At 30.8% G+C, this 15,749-nt stretch overlaps 2 protein-coding genes across 3 annotated transcripts; both read right to left on the bottom strand.

Annotated features, from left to right (window-relative positions):
* Positions 1 to 263: 263 nt before the first annotated feature.
* Positions 264 to 10,539, bottom strand: LOC113513376 (inositol polyphosphate 5-phosphatase E). Of its 2 annotated transcripts, XM_052903603.1 has the most exons (10): positions 9,266 to 10,539; positions 8,667 to 8,786; positions 8,398 to 8,526; positions 7,826 to 7,983; positions 7,107 to 7,379; positions 5,859 to 5,959; positions 5,283 to 5,408; positions 3,567 to 3,684; positions 3,041 to 3,179; positions 2,006 to 2,252 (listed from the first exon to the last, which is right to left on the bottom strand). In XM_052903603.1, the coding sequence occupies exons 1-10, from the start codon at positions 9,925 to 9,927 to the stop codon at positions 2,138 to 2,140; spliced, it is 1,941 nt and encodes a 646-aa protein (XP_052759563.1). In that variant the 5' UTR covers positions 9,928 to 10,539; the 3' UTR covers positions 2,006 to 2,137. The 2 variants fall into 2 exon arrangements, with proteins under 2 accessions (XP_052759564.1, XP_052759563.1); XM_052903604.1 differs by lacking the exon at positions 3,041 to 3,179 and having other exon boundaries at positions 264 to 2,252.
* Positions 10,540 to 10,684: 145 nt separating this feature from the next.
* LOC113513355 (uncharacterized) lies at positions 10,685 to 14,793 on the bottom strand. Its single transcript, XM_031909381.2, has 4 exons — positions 14,636 to 14,793; positions 13,083 to 13,213; positions 12,248 to 12,377; positions 10,685 to 10,876 (listed from the first exon to the last, which is right to left on the bottom strand). Exons 1-4 carry the CDS (start codon positions 14,688 to 14,690, stop codon positions 10,710 to 10,712), a joined length of 483 nt encoding a protein of 160 aa, XP_031765241.2. The 5' UTR covers positions 14,691 to 14,793; the 3' UTR covers positions 10,685 to 10,709.
* Between the last annotated feature and the right edge of the window lie 956 nt (positions 14,794 to 15,749).

Genomic DNA, 15,749 nt, shown 5'->3' with positions numbered 1-15,749 from the left:
ACTCCGTTATTTATAAAAAACGGCAAACCTCTTTTCCTCTATTGAATTGTTTTGTGTTTATCTTTCGCGCTTAATATTAAATTTAAAAGAAAATGTTAAAATACGTTTGTATTTTGTAGGTTTTAGTTTTTATGAAGGGTAACACTAAAATTATATAATAGGTGAAGCCCCCAATTCATAGATCGCAACAAGTACCCTTAGCATTTATATATTTATTAATATATAAATGCTAAGGGTATATGCTAAGGGTATATATATATTCTGTCTTTAATATAAAAAAAATAAACATTAATACTTCGTAAAATAATAAATCTAACATAATTTTAGGACAGTAAAAAAACAAACAATATATATATGAATCGTCAGTTTCGATGCTGCTTTATTTCTACGTAGAAATAAATTTTAGTATTATTGCATTAGACAACCCTATTCATATGGAATGAACAAACAATGTCAATCACAGCACTTGAATCAATTGGAAATGTTTTAAACATTTCAAGACGGTTGATTTAACACAGTATTAAGGCAGGAAATATTCAATTAAGTAATGTTTTATAAACCATAATTTATTAGTATATAATTATATATAGAATATAAAGCTCGCTTTTGCTACAACGGCTTTAGCCATCACATCCATTACTATTACTACGACATCGTTTCTCAAACTTTATACCATGTTCATAGACAAAAGAAAAGTATATATCTTTGCGCTTATTATTATCGTGATGAATAATTCTGTTTGATATGCTTCATATATATCCTTATTTAAACATATTTTTATAAATAAAATATACGGTAGCTTGCCCTTAAAGATTGAGAAACAATGTTTAATACATAACTACAAAACACTCAGTATTGTAAAAATATCATAAATATGAAAAAATAAATGTTTAATTATACAGAACATAACATAATGAAAAAAGGGCCTTGTAACTTTTAGTTACTGTAATATTGCATTGCAATATTAAAAAACTTAAAGTAATTTGTTTTTGCAGTAAAATTAGTAAGCAATAATGAAATTAAATTTCTATAAAAATAATACTAACCACATCAAACAACCTATATAATACTTTAATTACTACATAATACCAAATGTATGTCACAACATTTCTTCTGACTTTTAATATTAGGACTTCCATTGTTTATTGACTAGATTTGTCTTTTGTGTAAATAAAATTAGATTCTAAAATAATAAATAATCGTATGTAATTAAATTGTAGTATTTTTAATATTAACATTTTGTGATATATTATAATTGTGACAGTATCATATATCACTATTATTAAGTATATGATCACTATTCATTGCACTTGCTATAAACTTACATATACTGACTCGGTATCGTAAAATAAATTAAAAAAAAAAAAATAAACAAAACATTCATAAGTGTAAACAAAGTATTAAAATATCAATAAATACATTTAACTTTGGTATAATTTTTATTAAATACTAACAATCCAGTATGATTTTCACACAAACTTCATTCTCGTATACTTCATATGCAACATGCCAGTTGTTTAAAGCAAAATAATACATTGAAGTATATGTTTTGGTGTTTTTCAAATTAGGACCATTCCAATTTTAGTGCAAATGTAAGTCTGCATTTGCGCAACGTTTTAAACTCCACAGATTAACATTAAATAAAATTAGTATCAGTTCCATATATAAAATGTTAAAAAAATCTTGTACAAATGTTATCAAGTACTCAATGCTTTGCCTAACAAACTGCTTAGAAAATGGTCTATTGACAATCTTAATTTTATTAAACTAAATGCTATTATATTGTGTATATTTATATGAATTTTAAAGTTTATTTGAATATCAGTGTCTGCCTTTGACCATCAATACCACTAGATGTTCAATAAGTGTCAAGAGCAGCTGAGCGAATATCATCTCCATAATAGCATGCATTCGTAATTCAAAATTAGTTTCTTTTGATACAAACAAAACTGCACTTTACTGTATGCTAGTAAAGTTCAGTTATAAAAAACCATAGTTTTAGATCGTTTTTCTTTTCAATATTGATGGCCATATCTGAGGTCAGTTTTGGTTTATAGTGTAGTGTTGTCTAGTAGTATTAAAGATCGAAGGTTACTGACCGAATTGTAGGATTGGGTTCAGTAGAATACCTGTTGAATTATTGGAGAGTGCATACAGCAGAAGTACCGGGCGCGTGGTCGAGGAGGGCGCGGCGCCGTTTGATCCCTTCGAGATACACCTCTCGGTTGAACAGACCTGCTGCCAATGGAACCCTAAAAATTAAAAGTGACTAATATAGTAAAATAGTATTATACTAAAGTAAAAGTAATAAGTAAAATATTAATTATATTTATACATATGAAATAATTTAATTTGAACTTTATTAACAAAAGAGTCACCAGTCAATTAAGTCCATAGGCTACAGTGACTGTTTATCATCAAACAGGCGTGTTTGCCACTTTCGTAGTATAAAAAAACACTTGAAAACAAATTGCAAAATAAACTTTCAAACAGTACGGAAATTTATTTACTTATGTCCAAGTTCATATGAATTCATTCATACACTCCATAAAGTATGTAAATACATTTATTTATTATACTCGAATAATATGAATTTATATTATGACTGGCTTTTACCTACGATTTCGTTCGCGTGACTGAGATAAAAAATAGCTTATATCCTTTTCCATCCCATATAGTATGTGTATACCAAATTTCACAGTAAAAGGATGAACAATGGTACCTGTTTTATAATAAAGTAGTATATAGCATAGTTTCTTATCAGTATTGTTTGTATTGCTTACTTTTATATATTGAATTTATGAGTACTTCATATTGCAATATTGTTATTTATTTATTAGCAAAAACACGTTTTTCACGACAAATAAATAATACAGATAAAGATATATAAATGAAAATTTACATATTTACGCTTTGATTAAAATTTTCAACAAATATTCCATAATCTGAATTAAAAATCAACCGTAAAATGTTCCATGGCCTCATAACTCAAACTACCATATTACTATTAAACTCATTATATTTTACAAATGATACGTACACATCAGTGCCCGGCCGTAGCGCTGCAGAGAACAGTCCCCAGACAGGCTTATGGTCGCTGGTGCACACAGATTGCACTGAGTTATAAGCCAAACACTTCAGACCGGATGCCACTGGCACGCTACTGAAGCGACGCAAGCCTAACAATAATGATATTCGTATAAAAATAAATTTGTTGTATTTAAATTATATGATAAAAAATTTTCAAACAGACTACAAGACGAAAAGTATGGAAGAACAGTACTTTATCCTTAACAACATTTAAAGTGAGTGCTTTTATAATTTATATGCTAATAGAATAGTAAGATATATACAATTCATGAATTCCCTTCTAATTTTTATCATCATAATTATCACGTCATTGCAGTGCAATGCTTATTCCAAAGCACAATTCTAATAATACTAATAATAGTATAAAATAAATACATATAAATAGTACTTTACATTGTGTTTTCATTTTTACACACACAAAAATATTGAAAGAAGTAAATAATTAAATATGCATATAGATTAATATTTTTAATTACCCGAAAAAGCGGAAGTTGAGTTCCCCGTCATCGATCTAGCTTTATACAGTATTCTGTCTGTATAAGCCGGCGCTCTCTGTTTGCTCGAAGTATCAAATTGCTGACTTCCTGGATCATACTGCGGATTAAAAAAAATTAAGGATATAGATATTATATTTTAGATTAATATATAAGAATTTTGTGTTATGTTAATTTACGATAATAGCCAAAACTGTTCGATTTATTTTAATGAAATTTAAATGTGTATTATTTCCTCCCACTTAAGAGATAGGATAGTTTTTATGGTGATAAGATAAAATCCATTTTATGTTATTTTATGTTCCAACGTATAGAAGGCAATAGGAGACAAAAGAACGTTTGCCCAATCAACTATAATACCTCTGTCATTAATGTGAAATATGTATCAACAGATCTAAACAAAATCTATTTATATACATTTTTTAAATAGAGTCGCAAACAAACTGACGGCCTACCTGATGGGAAGTGGTAACCGTCACCTATAGACATGAGCAGTACCATGGACATAACAGAGTATACTGTTTCGTCCATGATACCCCCATGCGTTGCCATTCCTGAGGACTCAGGTGTTATTCCTCTGTATCTTGTAATTTCACTGCTATATCCCACCTTTCAAACAGAAACACAACCATACAAACACAACTGCTTCACAGTAGAAACTCTAATGGGACAGAGGTGCCCAAGCAAACGACTTTTGTACAGTCTCCCTCTGATATACTTATACATACTTTTAACATAAGTAAAATATAGTTTGTAATACAATATCTATACATATCAAAGTGTAACTAGATCACAGATATTAAAGAACTTGGGGCTGTGACAATTTAGTACCTGGGTCAACTCAGGATATTTTTACATTGTAAAATATTCTTTTCTGATGGAAAAATTAAAAAAAATTGAATGAAATGCGAACGTAGTCGCAAGTACAGTTGGTTAGTAATATCTTAAGAAAATTTATTATAGTCTCGTCATTGTTTGTTATCGTGACCAATAATAAAAATCTCTCGCTCGATATACGCGTTTTCCGCTATTAAACTATGACGTCACATTAGATATTTGTTTCTTAGTCATTGACTAGGTACGTGATAACCTTGAAAAATTATATCAATATAAAAGGTGGATCCTTCTATCAACTAAAACATTCAAACATCTTTATTAACTTTCATATTTATAATATTACATATACATTATAACGTAAATAAAGAATACTCATTCATTCATTTATTACTGGAATTAATATAAGATTTGGATTCCTAATATTACTAGAATAGTAACTTTCTGGATATTTGTTGTGACTTCACACGTTCCTTAACATATCACAAGCATTGGGATCCTTGATGTCGACATCTCTAGTGACGTTCAGTTTCGTAGCCATCTCGAAGATAAGGTGAGGTTGGCATCGAAAAAAACTCGATGTGCTTAATAAAGTGAAGCAATACTTCACGTCGGATCGAACGATTATTGCTCTACAAATCGCAAATACTAGTGGTGTCGAACCCTTAAGTCTTAGGAGAGATTTTGCCTCACTTTGCTTGTTCTATGGTATTGTAGGCTTCATAGGCTACAGTAACCGCTTGCTATCAGGTGGGCCGTACGCTTGTTTGCCATCTCAATCGTATAAAAAAAATTATTCGCGTGATATTTATTCTGTTAATAAACTAGTCAAGTCATTTTAGATCCTAAGTATATTCAATTTACCTTATAAGTTGGTGGGAAGGTAATTGGAGCTTCTCGAAAGTCTCTAAATGCAGCGCCATCTTCTAGCACTGCCGTTAATTGGTCCGCGTGAAGGAGACCATGCGGTAAATATGGCGGGAGTGGGAACTGTCAAATTAGAAATAGTTTATTAATTAAATAATATTTAAATGATCTTGTAACGTAGTGGATTTACTGACTTTTTAAGTAACATTAAGATGGTTGCAGGTTCGATCCCTGCACAATACAAACAATTATCTATTTACATTGTTCTGGGTGTTTAATTTAAAGTAAAATAATCAAGCAGCATTGTAGGTCTATTGTGCAGGTAGGTAAACTATGTAACATTATATTAATAAAAAAAATTGTAGTTTATACAATCTACAATTGGATACTGACTTCTACAATTATAGTGATGTAAATGACCTCTCGGATTTGATCCTCGGTGATGTCTAATATTCGTATATTGACAATACAGAGAATCGAACCATCCTATTATCTGTCGTATTATGCTATAATGCTTAAAATAATATAATCTTTTTACTGTAGGTATAACTATTTGGTGTTCAAAAAACTAACTTCAGTTTGCTCGATCCAGCGCAACACAGCTGCCCTTGGTTCACCCAATCTGAAATTTAGGTCCCCACACCAGAATACGTAGTCAAAGTTGCTCGTAACGTCTGGAATGAATATATTTAAGTTTTAGCAGTCCGGGGGAAAGCAATTGTTTGTAATGGGGGTTCTAATAGCCCATTGCTAGCAATACATCTAATCAGATCGACCTCCACGCGGTTCTTCTTAGAAACCGAGTTGGTTAATTCTTGTGGATTTGGTCACGATGGGTTAACTGGCTTGCTTTCATCCTCACCTATTATCCTTTGGCGTCCGCATATATCGATAGCACAAGCGGGGTTATTGTTCTGTTATCATCCATAAAAAAAGAAGTGTGTCCTGAATGATTACAGGGCAATTCGGGAAACATTGCTATGTTTAAACGTGTCATGTATCTTGTTATACCTTCATTCGTATTTATTATGCTGTCGTATACATTATCTCGTGTTTTACTAAGCGACCCGCCCGGGTTTCGCGCAGACAGTTATGTAGAAAGATAGATAAAATACAGCCTATGTCAACTCCCTAGTAATGTAGCTTTTTATAGGTAATTTTTTTTCATTGATTGTGGTATATAGAGTCTAATAAAGTTAACAAGTATCTATAATATTTCAAAAACAGAGACCAAACAAAACATAGGCACTATGGTACAGTCATAATTTTAAAACATTGTATGCTAAGGCCTATTTGTGACAAGACAATGTTAGAATTATGACGGAGATTAACTGGTTTGCTTAAACTGCTTCTGTTTGTAGACCATGATAAAAAAGACAACCTTATTAAGATAGGCCATCATAGCATTGTTGTAAATTAACAAAAAATCCATAAAATAATTTTAAGCACTAGAATAATATATAATTATTTTTATAGCTTTGTGTTTATCATCAGACATCCAGAACGTAGGGTTCAATTTTACAGCTAGCCCAGATTTTTTTGTCAACATGTTTCATACCAAAAGTATCAAGTTGAAATTTATTTACTCTAATTAATAATAATAAACTTTAATATTTATTTAAATTAATAAATATCTTAATCACAACAATCCTTTGAAGCGATTTATAATAATGGTGATTCATTTATCAACAAAATATATATTTATATTTTCTTAAAAGTTTGTTAAAACATTTTAAATTAATTTCTATCATATTTTTTGCCAACTAAGAAAATTTGCTGATAAAATCATGCTGTATAAACACAGTGAGTGTAAAAAATTACCTTTACTTCTGTGTCTACAAGGTAAATTCTTCGGAAGGTCAATGGATCTTATTATCCTTTTGATATCGGATACTCGTTCTTTCACTTTCTCTTGATGCGCAGTCAAATGTGCCGTGACAAATAAAAATGAAGAGCCGAATAGTGCAAATGAAATGGCGACAGCGCCTTTTGTGCGGAAAGCGGTGCCAGGTCGCACAGAAAGACTGGCATCTTCAGGTAATGAGCAGAACCAAATAAGGTCTCGGCGTATAAAAATTGTTAGGTGGATTGTACCTGCAAGAATAATGTAAATTAAAACTGGAAATAATCCGCCAAAAAATCTGTTCATTTTCTATTAGGCAAATTGCTATATTAATCTCTAAAGTATGTAGGTTCTCATCATACTAATATATAAATTTTGTATATCTAATTAATTATAAATAATTGAAAATAATCTTATTAAAATAACAACCTGTGCTTTATACATATATCAAGTTCTAACATTACCAATCATAAGAGTATCAAGAAACATGAATATTACTAAAAATTTGTACTATATATTTCTTTTTTTAATTACAAAATTTCCCAACTTTAATAATAGATTAATAAGAATATTATGTATATATTATGTTTATTTAATGTTATCTCATTTAACTCTTAAATGGTTAAGCTAAACTCTCTTAATTAGAAATTTAAAATGTACAAGCCCTACATATAATGACAATTGATAAAAGACATACCAAGGTAATATGAATGCAGCAATAAATGAGAAGGTCCCAATACTTCCTGTATTGTGATTTCCCACTCTGTCCTTTCAGAATATGATTCTTGTGTGCCAATAGCAAATATATCGGGTACATGTTTCACTTGGTTCGGAAATATAAAATCTGCTAACTCCCTGATGGCAATACGACAAAGAATTTAAACATAATCTGATTTAATAATAATGTTTCTACTTAGTAAATTTCTTTAACATGTACAATTTTATCATTAAAATAATTTTTGAATTTTTCTTATTAAATGAAACAAGTGACCAGGTAGGTAAAATGAGGAATCTTTTTTTTACCACCCTTTGCTCTTCTTAGATATAGTTGATCTGTTTCTTATGTACTATTATTTCAGAATTATAAATATAAAAATACAATTAAAGAATCATAAAAAAACGTACATAATGATGAAAACTACTTAATAAATTTTTTTATGTTAATGAATATATTTAATTAAAAATTTTAATTCGATTTTTAATTAAATATATTTAATGATTTTTTCAAAATATAGATAATACCAATAAAATAAAATATAATAAATTTACCTTGGAGGAGCTTGTCCATTCATATTCCATGTTCCCACAAATATTCTAACTTCTCGGTCTGGAAAAACATGTTCCAATTCTGCTGCTCCTAACAAAGAATGGGAAGCCAGTCTACCATAGAGATAATTTCTAAAAAAAAAATTAATAAGTATATTATTTACAGTATTAATATGCATGAAAACAGTGAAGCACATAAGTATAAGATACATTTAATTTCATATTTTACTTGAAAATATTTCTCAAGTACTAATGATAAAAAATATTTTTACCTCTCTCGTGCTTCCTGTGTTGGTATGAGGCGTAATACTTGTGCAGCCAACAAAGAGTTTCGTGCCAAGCTATCAGTACTTCCAGCTCGAGAAGTTGATCTTGTGATTGTAGATTTAGTTCTATTATTGAAATAGTAAGAAATACATATTAAGCACAGATAAATGCATTTGTGAGTTGCAAAAAGCTGATTATTTAGTTACAGAACTGACATTACAACTAAGTATTATATTAAGATTTAGTTACTACATTACTACATTTAAAAAAAAAGCATTTTAGATTATTTTGTTTTTGTAAATATTGCATTTATTAGATGTATTGTTTACAAAATTGACAGTATTTATTTTATACCTACCTATATCAATGACAGTGACAACAATGAAATTCATACCATTATCAAGATTGATAAGATTATTAGTTTAGACAGATTAGAAATATAATTCTTTATTTAATGCAGATTTTTTGTATTTCAATTATTAAGAGAGAATGTAACTGTGACATTAGACAAGTATTCTAATTCAGACATTTTTGTAAATAAAAACCTAGTTTCCATGATCATTCCAATTTATTTAGTATAAAATTTTATGTCTGAAAATCTTACCTTCTTTTACGGTCTAGAGAACTGCTTCTATCACTTTCAGGAGATGATGAACGATAAAAAGGTTTTGTTTCATTAGATATTAAATGATCAGCTGAAAGTCTTTTAACAAACAACTTATTTTTTGGTTTGATGCCTTCAAATGAACCAGAATGCTCAAAATATTTTTTTGGATCATCACCTTTCGGAAATTTTACTGTTACTTTAGGTATTTCCTCAGATTTCGATTGTGTACAAGACATTGTCTGATCACTTAAACTGTTACTAGAATTATTCACTGGACTGCATGGTTTTGAATGTGATTCTTCTTTAGAGGGTTGACCTTCAATAAGACTTCTAGGGCGAGATCTTCGAAAAAAGGTACGACAGCATTTAGGATTGTTTTCGTCTTCATTTTGAGTATGACATGACTTCTGACTTGAACTATTGCCAACTGGTTCCACGACTGGATTCCGCTGGGAATCCGTATGTTCAGCACTTGAATCTGCACTATAAGCACTGTGAGCTAAAAAAGGATCTGCTGGAGAAATTGGTCGTGATGAAGGCTGATTAAATTCGTCGTTTGAATCTGTATCAACGTAACAGCCTACTTTTGGTGATTTCTTAACGAACAGCCTTTTCCGCAATGACAACTTTTGCTTGGTTCTGACGGGGGATGTTGTCATGGTTAATTTTGAATTATAAGACCCTATAATTTATGTTATTAATTACATTTTTATTAAATAGTGTTAACATAACCTACTACGTCTCAAAATGACACTTTACATTACGGAAACTGTCAAATCAAATCACTTTTTTATTGAATTATCTCACTTTAAACGCACGTGCTTCGTATCATTCTGCCCAAGTAAGTTTAATATTTTATCTTATTTCAACACAGGTTTTGTAGATACACGTCTAATCTTCTCATGATATAGGTATAAATATGCTATGGGAAAATGTTGCTCCGTAAATACCGTATCGCATCATAAAATGTTTGTTTTATGCACCAACAGTGTAACTATGACGACTTCCAATAATTATTAAATGACATCAAAAACAAATCATAATAGAATTCCTTCTAAAAATAAATTCGCTATTATATTGTTAAACATGTTAATCTTTATTCTCCTTTTTGTATGCAATATAACAAACATTCCTATTCGCCTGCTTAAATATCAGTGTCTTTATTATCAGGATCAGCTAGGTACCTAACTTCTTTATAATGAAGTACATGTATATGAATAATTCAATTATTATAAAAAGTTAATTATTGTTCACCACTCTTGAGATCATATATTAAGATATTATCTATGATCTATGTATATAGGGTCTTGTGTTAAAAATCGCAATAAAGTTTCAGTAGTTAGTAGGTACCAACGTATCCAGGTATGAGTACTTAGATATTTTATAAATATAAGGTGCTTAAGTGAAATTTTTGGAAAGATTTTATTATTATATTAATTTATTAATTATATACAAGCATAGTAGCACATAAAGTCATAATATATGTAACTAATGTTATCTTATGTTTTGTCGCATTTCCACGTCCGATGCCTGGAATTAGCAGATTCGTTCCAGTGTATTCCGGTGTAGGGGATAGGCCACCACCAACGACGGACTGGACTCCATCGCCTTCGGAAAAAAAAAAACATTAAAATTTACTGTAAGCACTTATTATATTATAGACAATCAATTAGGTATAATTGAGGAAGGTTCCGCTATTGTTTCTTCGTTTAAACACCAAGCGATTTACTAGTATGATTTTGTAGTGATTTATAATATGTTTTTACCTACTAGCTTTTTACCTGCTACTTGGTACGCATGAATTTTAGACGTAAGAAAACGAATGAAATAACCATTTCTAGATGGGGTAACATTATAAACTCTAAGAATAAAACATATACCAGATTTTAGTTTTCTTCAGGAGTCTGTGTATATAAATGTTCTAACATTCATATAACTTTAATTGTGTCTAGACAGACAGACAAAATTTTGAAAAAATATTGTTTTGGCATCTATTGGTCTCATTAAAACTCGTAATCTTAATTTTTCTTGAATATCTCAAATGTATAAACTGTCTAATTTTATTATATTAGTAAGACTGAAGATTAAGTATTTTATTTTCACAGTAGGTACATATTTCACATACTTATTTGTTTTGTTTTTTTAGCCTTATTTTCACACAACAAAGGTACAGTACAGCTTATGAATATGAACGTCTGCAACACTAGGGGTGTCACGTGCGCATTTACAACCCTTTTGAAGAGGGGGGAAAGGGATTGTTAGCAATGGTGTTTGACAACCTCAATTTTTCAATTGTTAGCAATATGCCCTATTAGGTCGACCTCCACGTGGTTCCCCCTGGAAACCATAATGAACAATTCTTATTGAATTCGTCACGATGGGCTAACTTACCTGCTTCATCCTCACCTATCACCCTTCACTGGTGCCACTCCGTATATACCGATAGCGCGGGTGGGGTTACCATTCCATTATCACCCATTAAAAACCTTTTAGAAGAGGGGGGAAGGAATTGTTAGTAATGCGGACTATTAGTCCCATTGCTAGCAATACACCGTCAGGTTGACCTCCACGCGGTTCTTCCTCGAAACCATCGTGGTTAATTGTAGTGGAATTTGTCACGATGGGCTAACTGACCTGCCTTTTCATTCTTACTTATCACCCTTCACTGGTGCCCCGCCAGTGTATACCGTTGACGCAGGTGGGGTAACTAATATATTATCATCAATTATATAAAAAAAAAACTCTTTTGAAGATACATACTTCTCTATAAAAAATGTCGGACGAAAAACTCATTCTACAGCCTGAATGTTTGTGAAAAGAAACTTCAGAGACTGAACTGTACGCGACTGTTTGGTTGTATAATGTGAGAACAAATTACTGTAGGCATAATTTTGAACAATTACACAAAATAAAATCTATTAATCTAATCTATACTAGAAGTAGAACACAACTTCATTATTCTAAAAAAGGAATACTTACCAATATTGCACAAATCTTGGGTGCATGCTCTATAGTAAGTTCGAAAAGTGGAGTCAACGATATCGTGATTAAGATAATCTGGTGCTGCTTCACAAGTTCGTATGAAACTTGCCACTACTCCAGAAGGATCCTAAAAACAAGATCAACTTATAGGTATAATGCTGAACAATATGTTTCACGTGTCAATAAAAGGTAAAATAATAAAAGGTAATACTAGTAGTATTGTAGTTTTAATAAATGGAGACCTGCAACAATTATACAACATAGTTAAACACGTAAGGGTCGATTAAATACTGTAAGCTTAATTATTGATAATTTTTAATGGTCCTGAAACACAAAACCTTTTTTTTGTGTCTTAAAATGTAGAAAAAAAGAAAAAGAAAATCTGGGTGAAAGCTTTTGCATTTAAGGTTCTTCCGATCACAAAATAAAATGAGGCTATCATGATAGTACCTAAAGCCGTAATCAGTTTGACAGCGCCATTGCTGGCGGTATGCCCTATCGGGTCGACCTCCACGTGGTTCCCCCTGGAAACCATCGTGAACAATTCTTTTTGAATTCGTCACGATGGACTAATTGATCCGCTTCATCCTCATCTATCATCCTTCACTGGTGCCCCGCCGGTGTATACCGATAGCGCGGGTGGGGTTACTATTTCATTATCACCAATAATAAAAGCCATAATCACATTACATAAACCTACACATAAAAAATATAGTTAGGCGATTCGGAACATTATCCTTATTAAAGCCTTTTTTAAATTAAAAAAAATTAATGCTATCCAATGATAATGTCATCCAATTTTTACCATTTAATTGGCAAAAATCACACTTACTACATACTCCTGTCTGAAGATCGTACAAAATGTACTGGTACATTCCACTGTCGGCGTGTCATCCGTTATGGTTAAACAAGACTGATCAGATTCCGTTGACGAAAAACTGCACGCATAACATCGAAACTGACCTGAAAATGTTCAGTTTTTATATGCATTATTGAATGGTAAACTAACGGCCTGCCTAATGGAAAGTAATAATGGTTGCATATAGGCATAAACAGCACTAGTTTGGCACACTGTTCAAATAGAGTTATAGCTATCTATCTAAGGCAATGATACCTATTTACTACTCACTTAATAAATATCAAAAGTATTTAAACTGCTCAACAAGGTTATAAGTTTTATAAATATTTTTTATACTTCTGCGTATCCATAAGTATAATATCAGGGAGGAAACAGATGAGGAGTAGTAAAATCAAGCATACCTTTGCATGAAGTGCTATAATTGTAAAAATTTTATCAATAGCAAACATAAAATGTAGACAGGACCCCATATAAAATGACTGCCAGTTTATGAAGTATAAAAATATCCCTACAATTGTGATTCAATCTTTGACAACAGAAATAATGCTATTGTCAGAGATAGAACTGGTTATCCGACGGTAATCATAATATATCAAATATAATAATCTCAGCATAATCATTGCCACAGAGCAGGAATTGGTATCATTTTACACATAGAGTTTAACCAGATCACATAGAAGTTATACTCTTTATCTTATGATTACGTCTATGTATAAATAAATTCATGCTGTTTTATATACTGTATTTATATGAAAATGTCTTTGTGAAGGTAGCCAAATCACTGCTATTTTAATAAGAGATACTTTTTCTTAAAAAATAATTGTAATTCAAATATTTTTTACAATATCCAATAATTAAATTTATATCGCCTGATAAAAAGGAGAAGCAATGGTACAAACAGAATAATTGAAATTAAGCAAACATGCCTACTTTAGATATAATAAACGGTATGTAAAAACTGGACGTTTCTATCCATATTCCTTTACAGGAGGTATATTAGCGTCAGTTAGCTAGGAAGAGTTTTGAGTTTATCCATAAAAAAGAAACATACCAATATCTAAATTTTTTTTTATAATATTCGTATAAGATTTATTTTTCGCCTAAGTATTAAGAAAACTAATTGATTTTAGGTGTAAATAAATGTTATAGAAGTATTAAGTTGTAAATTTTAATAATAACTTTCACCTTAGTACTTTTTAAAAATACAGTCTTCCTGTATTATACATAAACAGAATTACTCAAAATATAAATAATTTATATATACAAGTAATTTATTGAATCCAATTATATTCTATAAGTACCTACTTTTATTTCACATGTATTGATAACGATTTTCTGGAAAATTACGTCATGTCATATAAATTATGTTGTACTTGAACTGTATGAACTGCTAAGGTAAAAGTAGTAATTTAAATTTATAATATAATACTAGTATTAGACTTATTTACACTAAAAATCAATTTAGTTTTCCTACTTCCTAGGCAAAAAAATTGGTAGTATATACTTTACAGAAGATAGAGACATACCTACAGTTTTCCCAATTAAAGTAAAACACACTAAAAACAATAGTTCGAATTTCATTTTGTACACAACACTTTTCTTTGTCACTGAATAAATATAACTGCAAGTAATTATTTCCTTGTCTCACTATCACGTAATCAATGTACCTTTTTATTGCAAGGCAATACTTATATCTTATCTATTTAGGTATTCGGTGTATTAAAGAATCACTGTATATATAAACTATCAGAAAATTAATTTGATTATTTGTGACGTGTAACATTGTATACGAGTAAATACGAATATAGACATAATATAACATACTCATGTACCTATTTATAAATTACAGTTAATTTCCTTGATAATAACTTAAGAATTCCTGCAATACTTTTGATGATGTCGCTTCATTTTTTTGGGTGTAGTCAAACACTGTGTGCTTACACGAGTTCACAACTTGACACTCAAAATGAACGGTAGGTCATTTCATTCGTCATCTGTCCATTGTTGAACATAGGCCTCCCCCATAGACTGCCACAAGGAACGAGAGTGTTCCGAGTAGCCTATCATTCGAGAGATTTTACCAGCCGCGTTTGGTAGGCGAATTGGCAATTTCAGTTTGGCTTATGGTGTTGTTTTAAGAGGGGCGCTGCTGTTCATCCCTCGATCCTTAAGTTCCCTTAGTCGCCTCCTACGACACTTACGGGAAAGCAAGGAGTGACCCATTCTGTGCCAGGACCACATGGCTTTATGGGTATATGGGGTAATAATATAATAATAATACAGTGTATAACGATCAGAAAATTATGCTACTATTCTGACCGTGATAAATTCTGTCAGACGATGAACTAATCAATACAGTGGAAGTTACCAATATATATCGTAATTACAATTTCACTTCATGATCGTTATTTAAGATCTCGATGGTGCGATAAATCGATTCTCACGTGATTATATACCAGTTTCTAAGCTGTTAAAGCTTGTAGGTGCAACAGACTGCACGGCAGCTACAGCCAGTTAGACAAGACTAATTAATACTTGTAAAAGTTCTTTGAGATTCTGCAGATTGATTCCTTAAAGACTTTTTTTTTAATTTCATTTATTTTTAAACCTAAAGTAAGGGTTTACTTCCTAAAAAAATAT

Source organism: Galleria mellonella, unplaced genomic scaffold (assembly GCF_026898425.1).
Source record: "Galleria mellonella isolate WM207_F2 unplaced genomic scaffold, CSIRO_AGI_GalMel_v1 utg139, whole genome shotgun sequence".
NCBI classification, from domain to species: domain Eukaryota; kingdom Metazoa; phylum Arthropoda; class Insecta; order Lepidoptera; family Pyralidae; genus Galleria; species Galleria mellonella.
The sequence above is the reverse complement of the archived record's forward strand: the minus strand, read 5'-3'. Positions and strand labels throughout refer to the sequence as shown.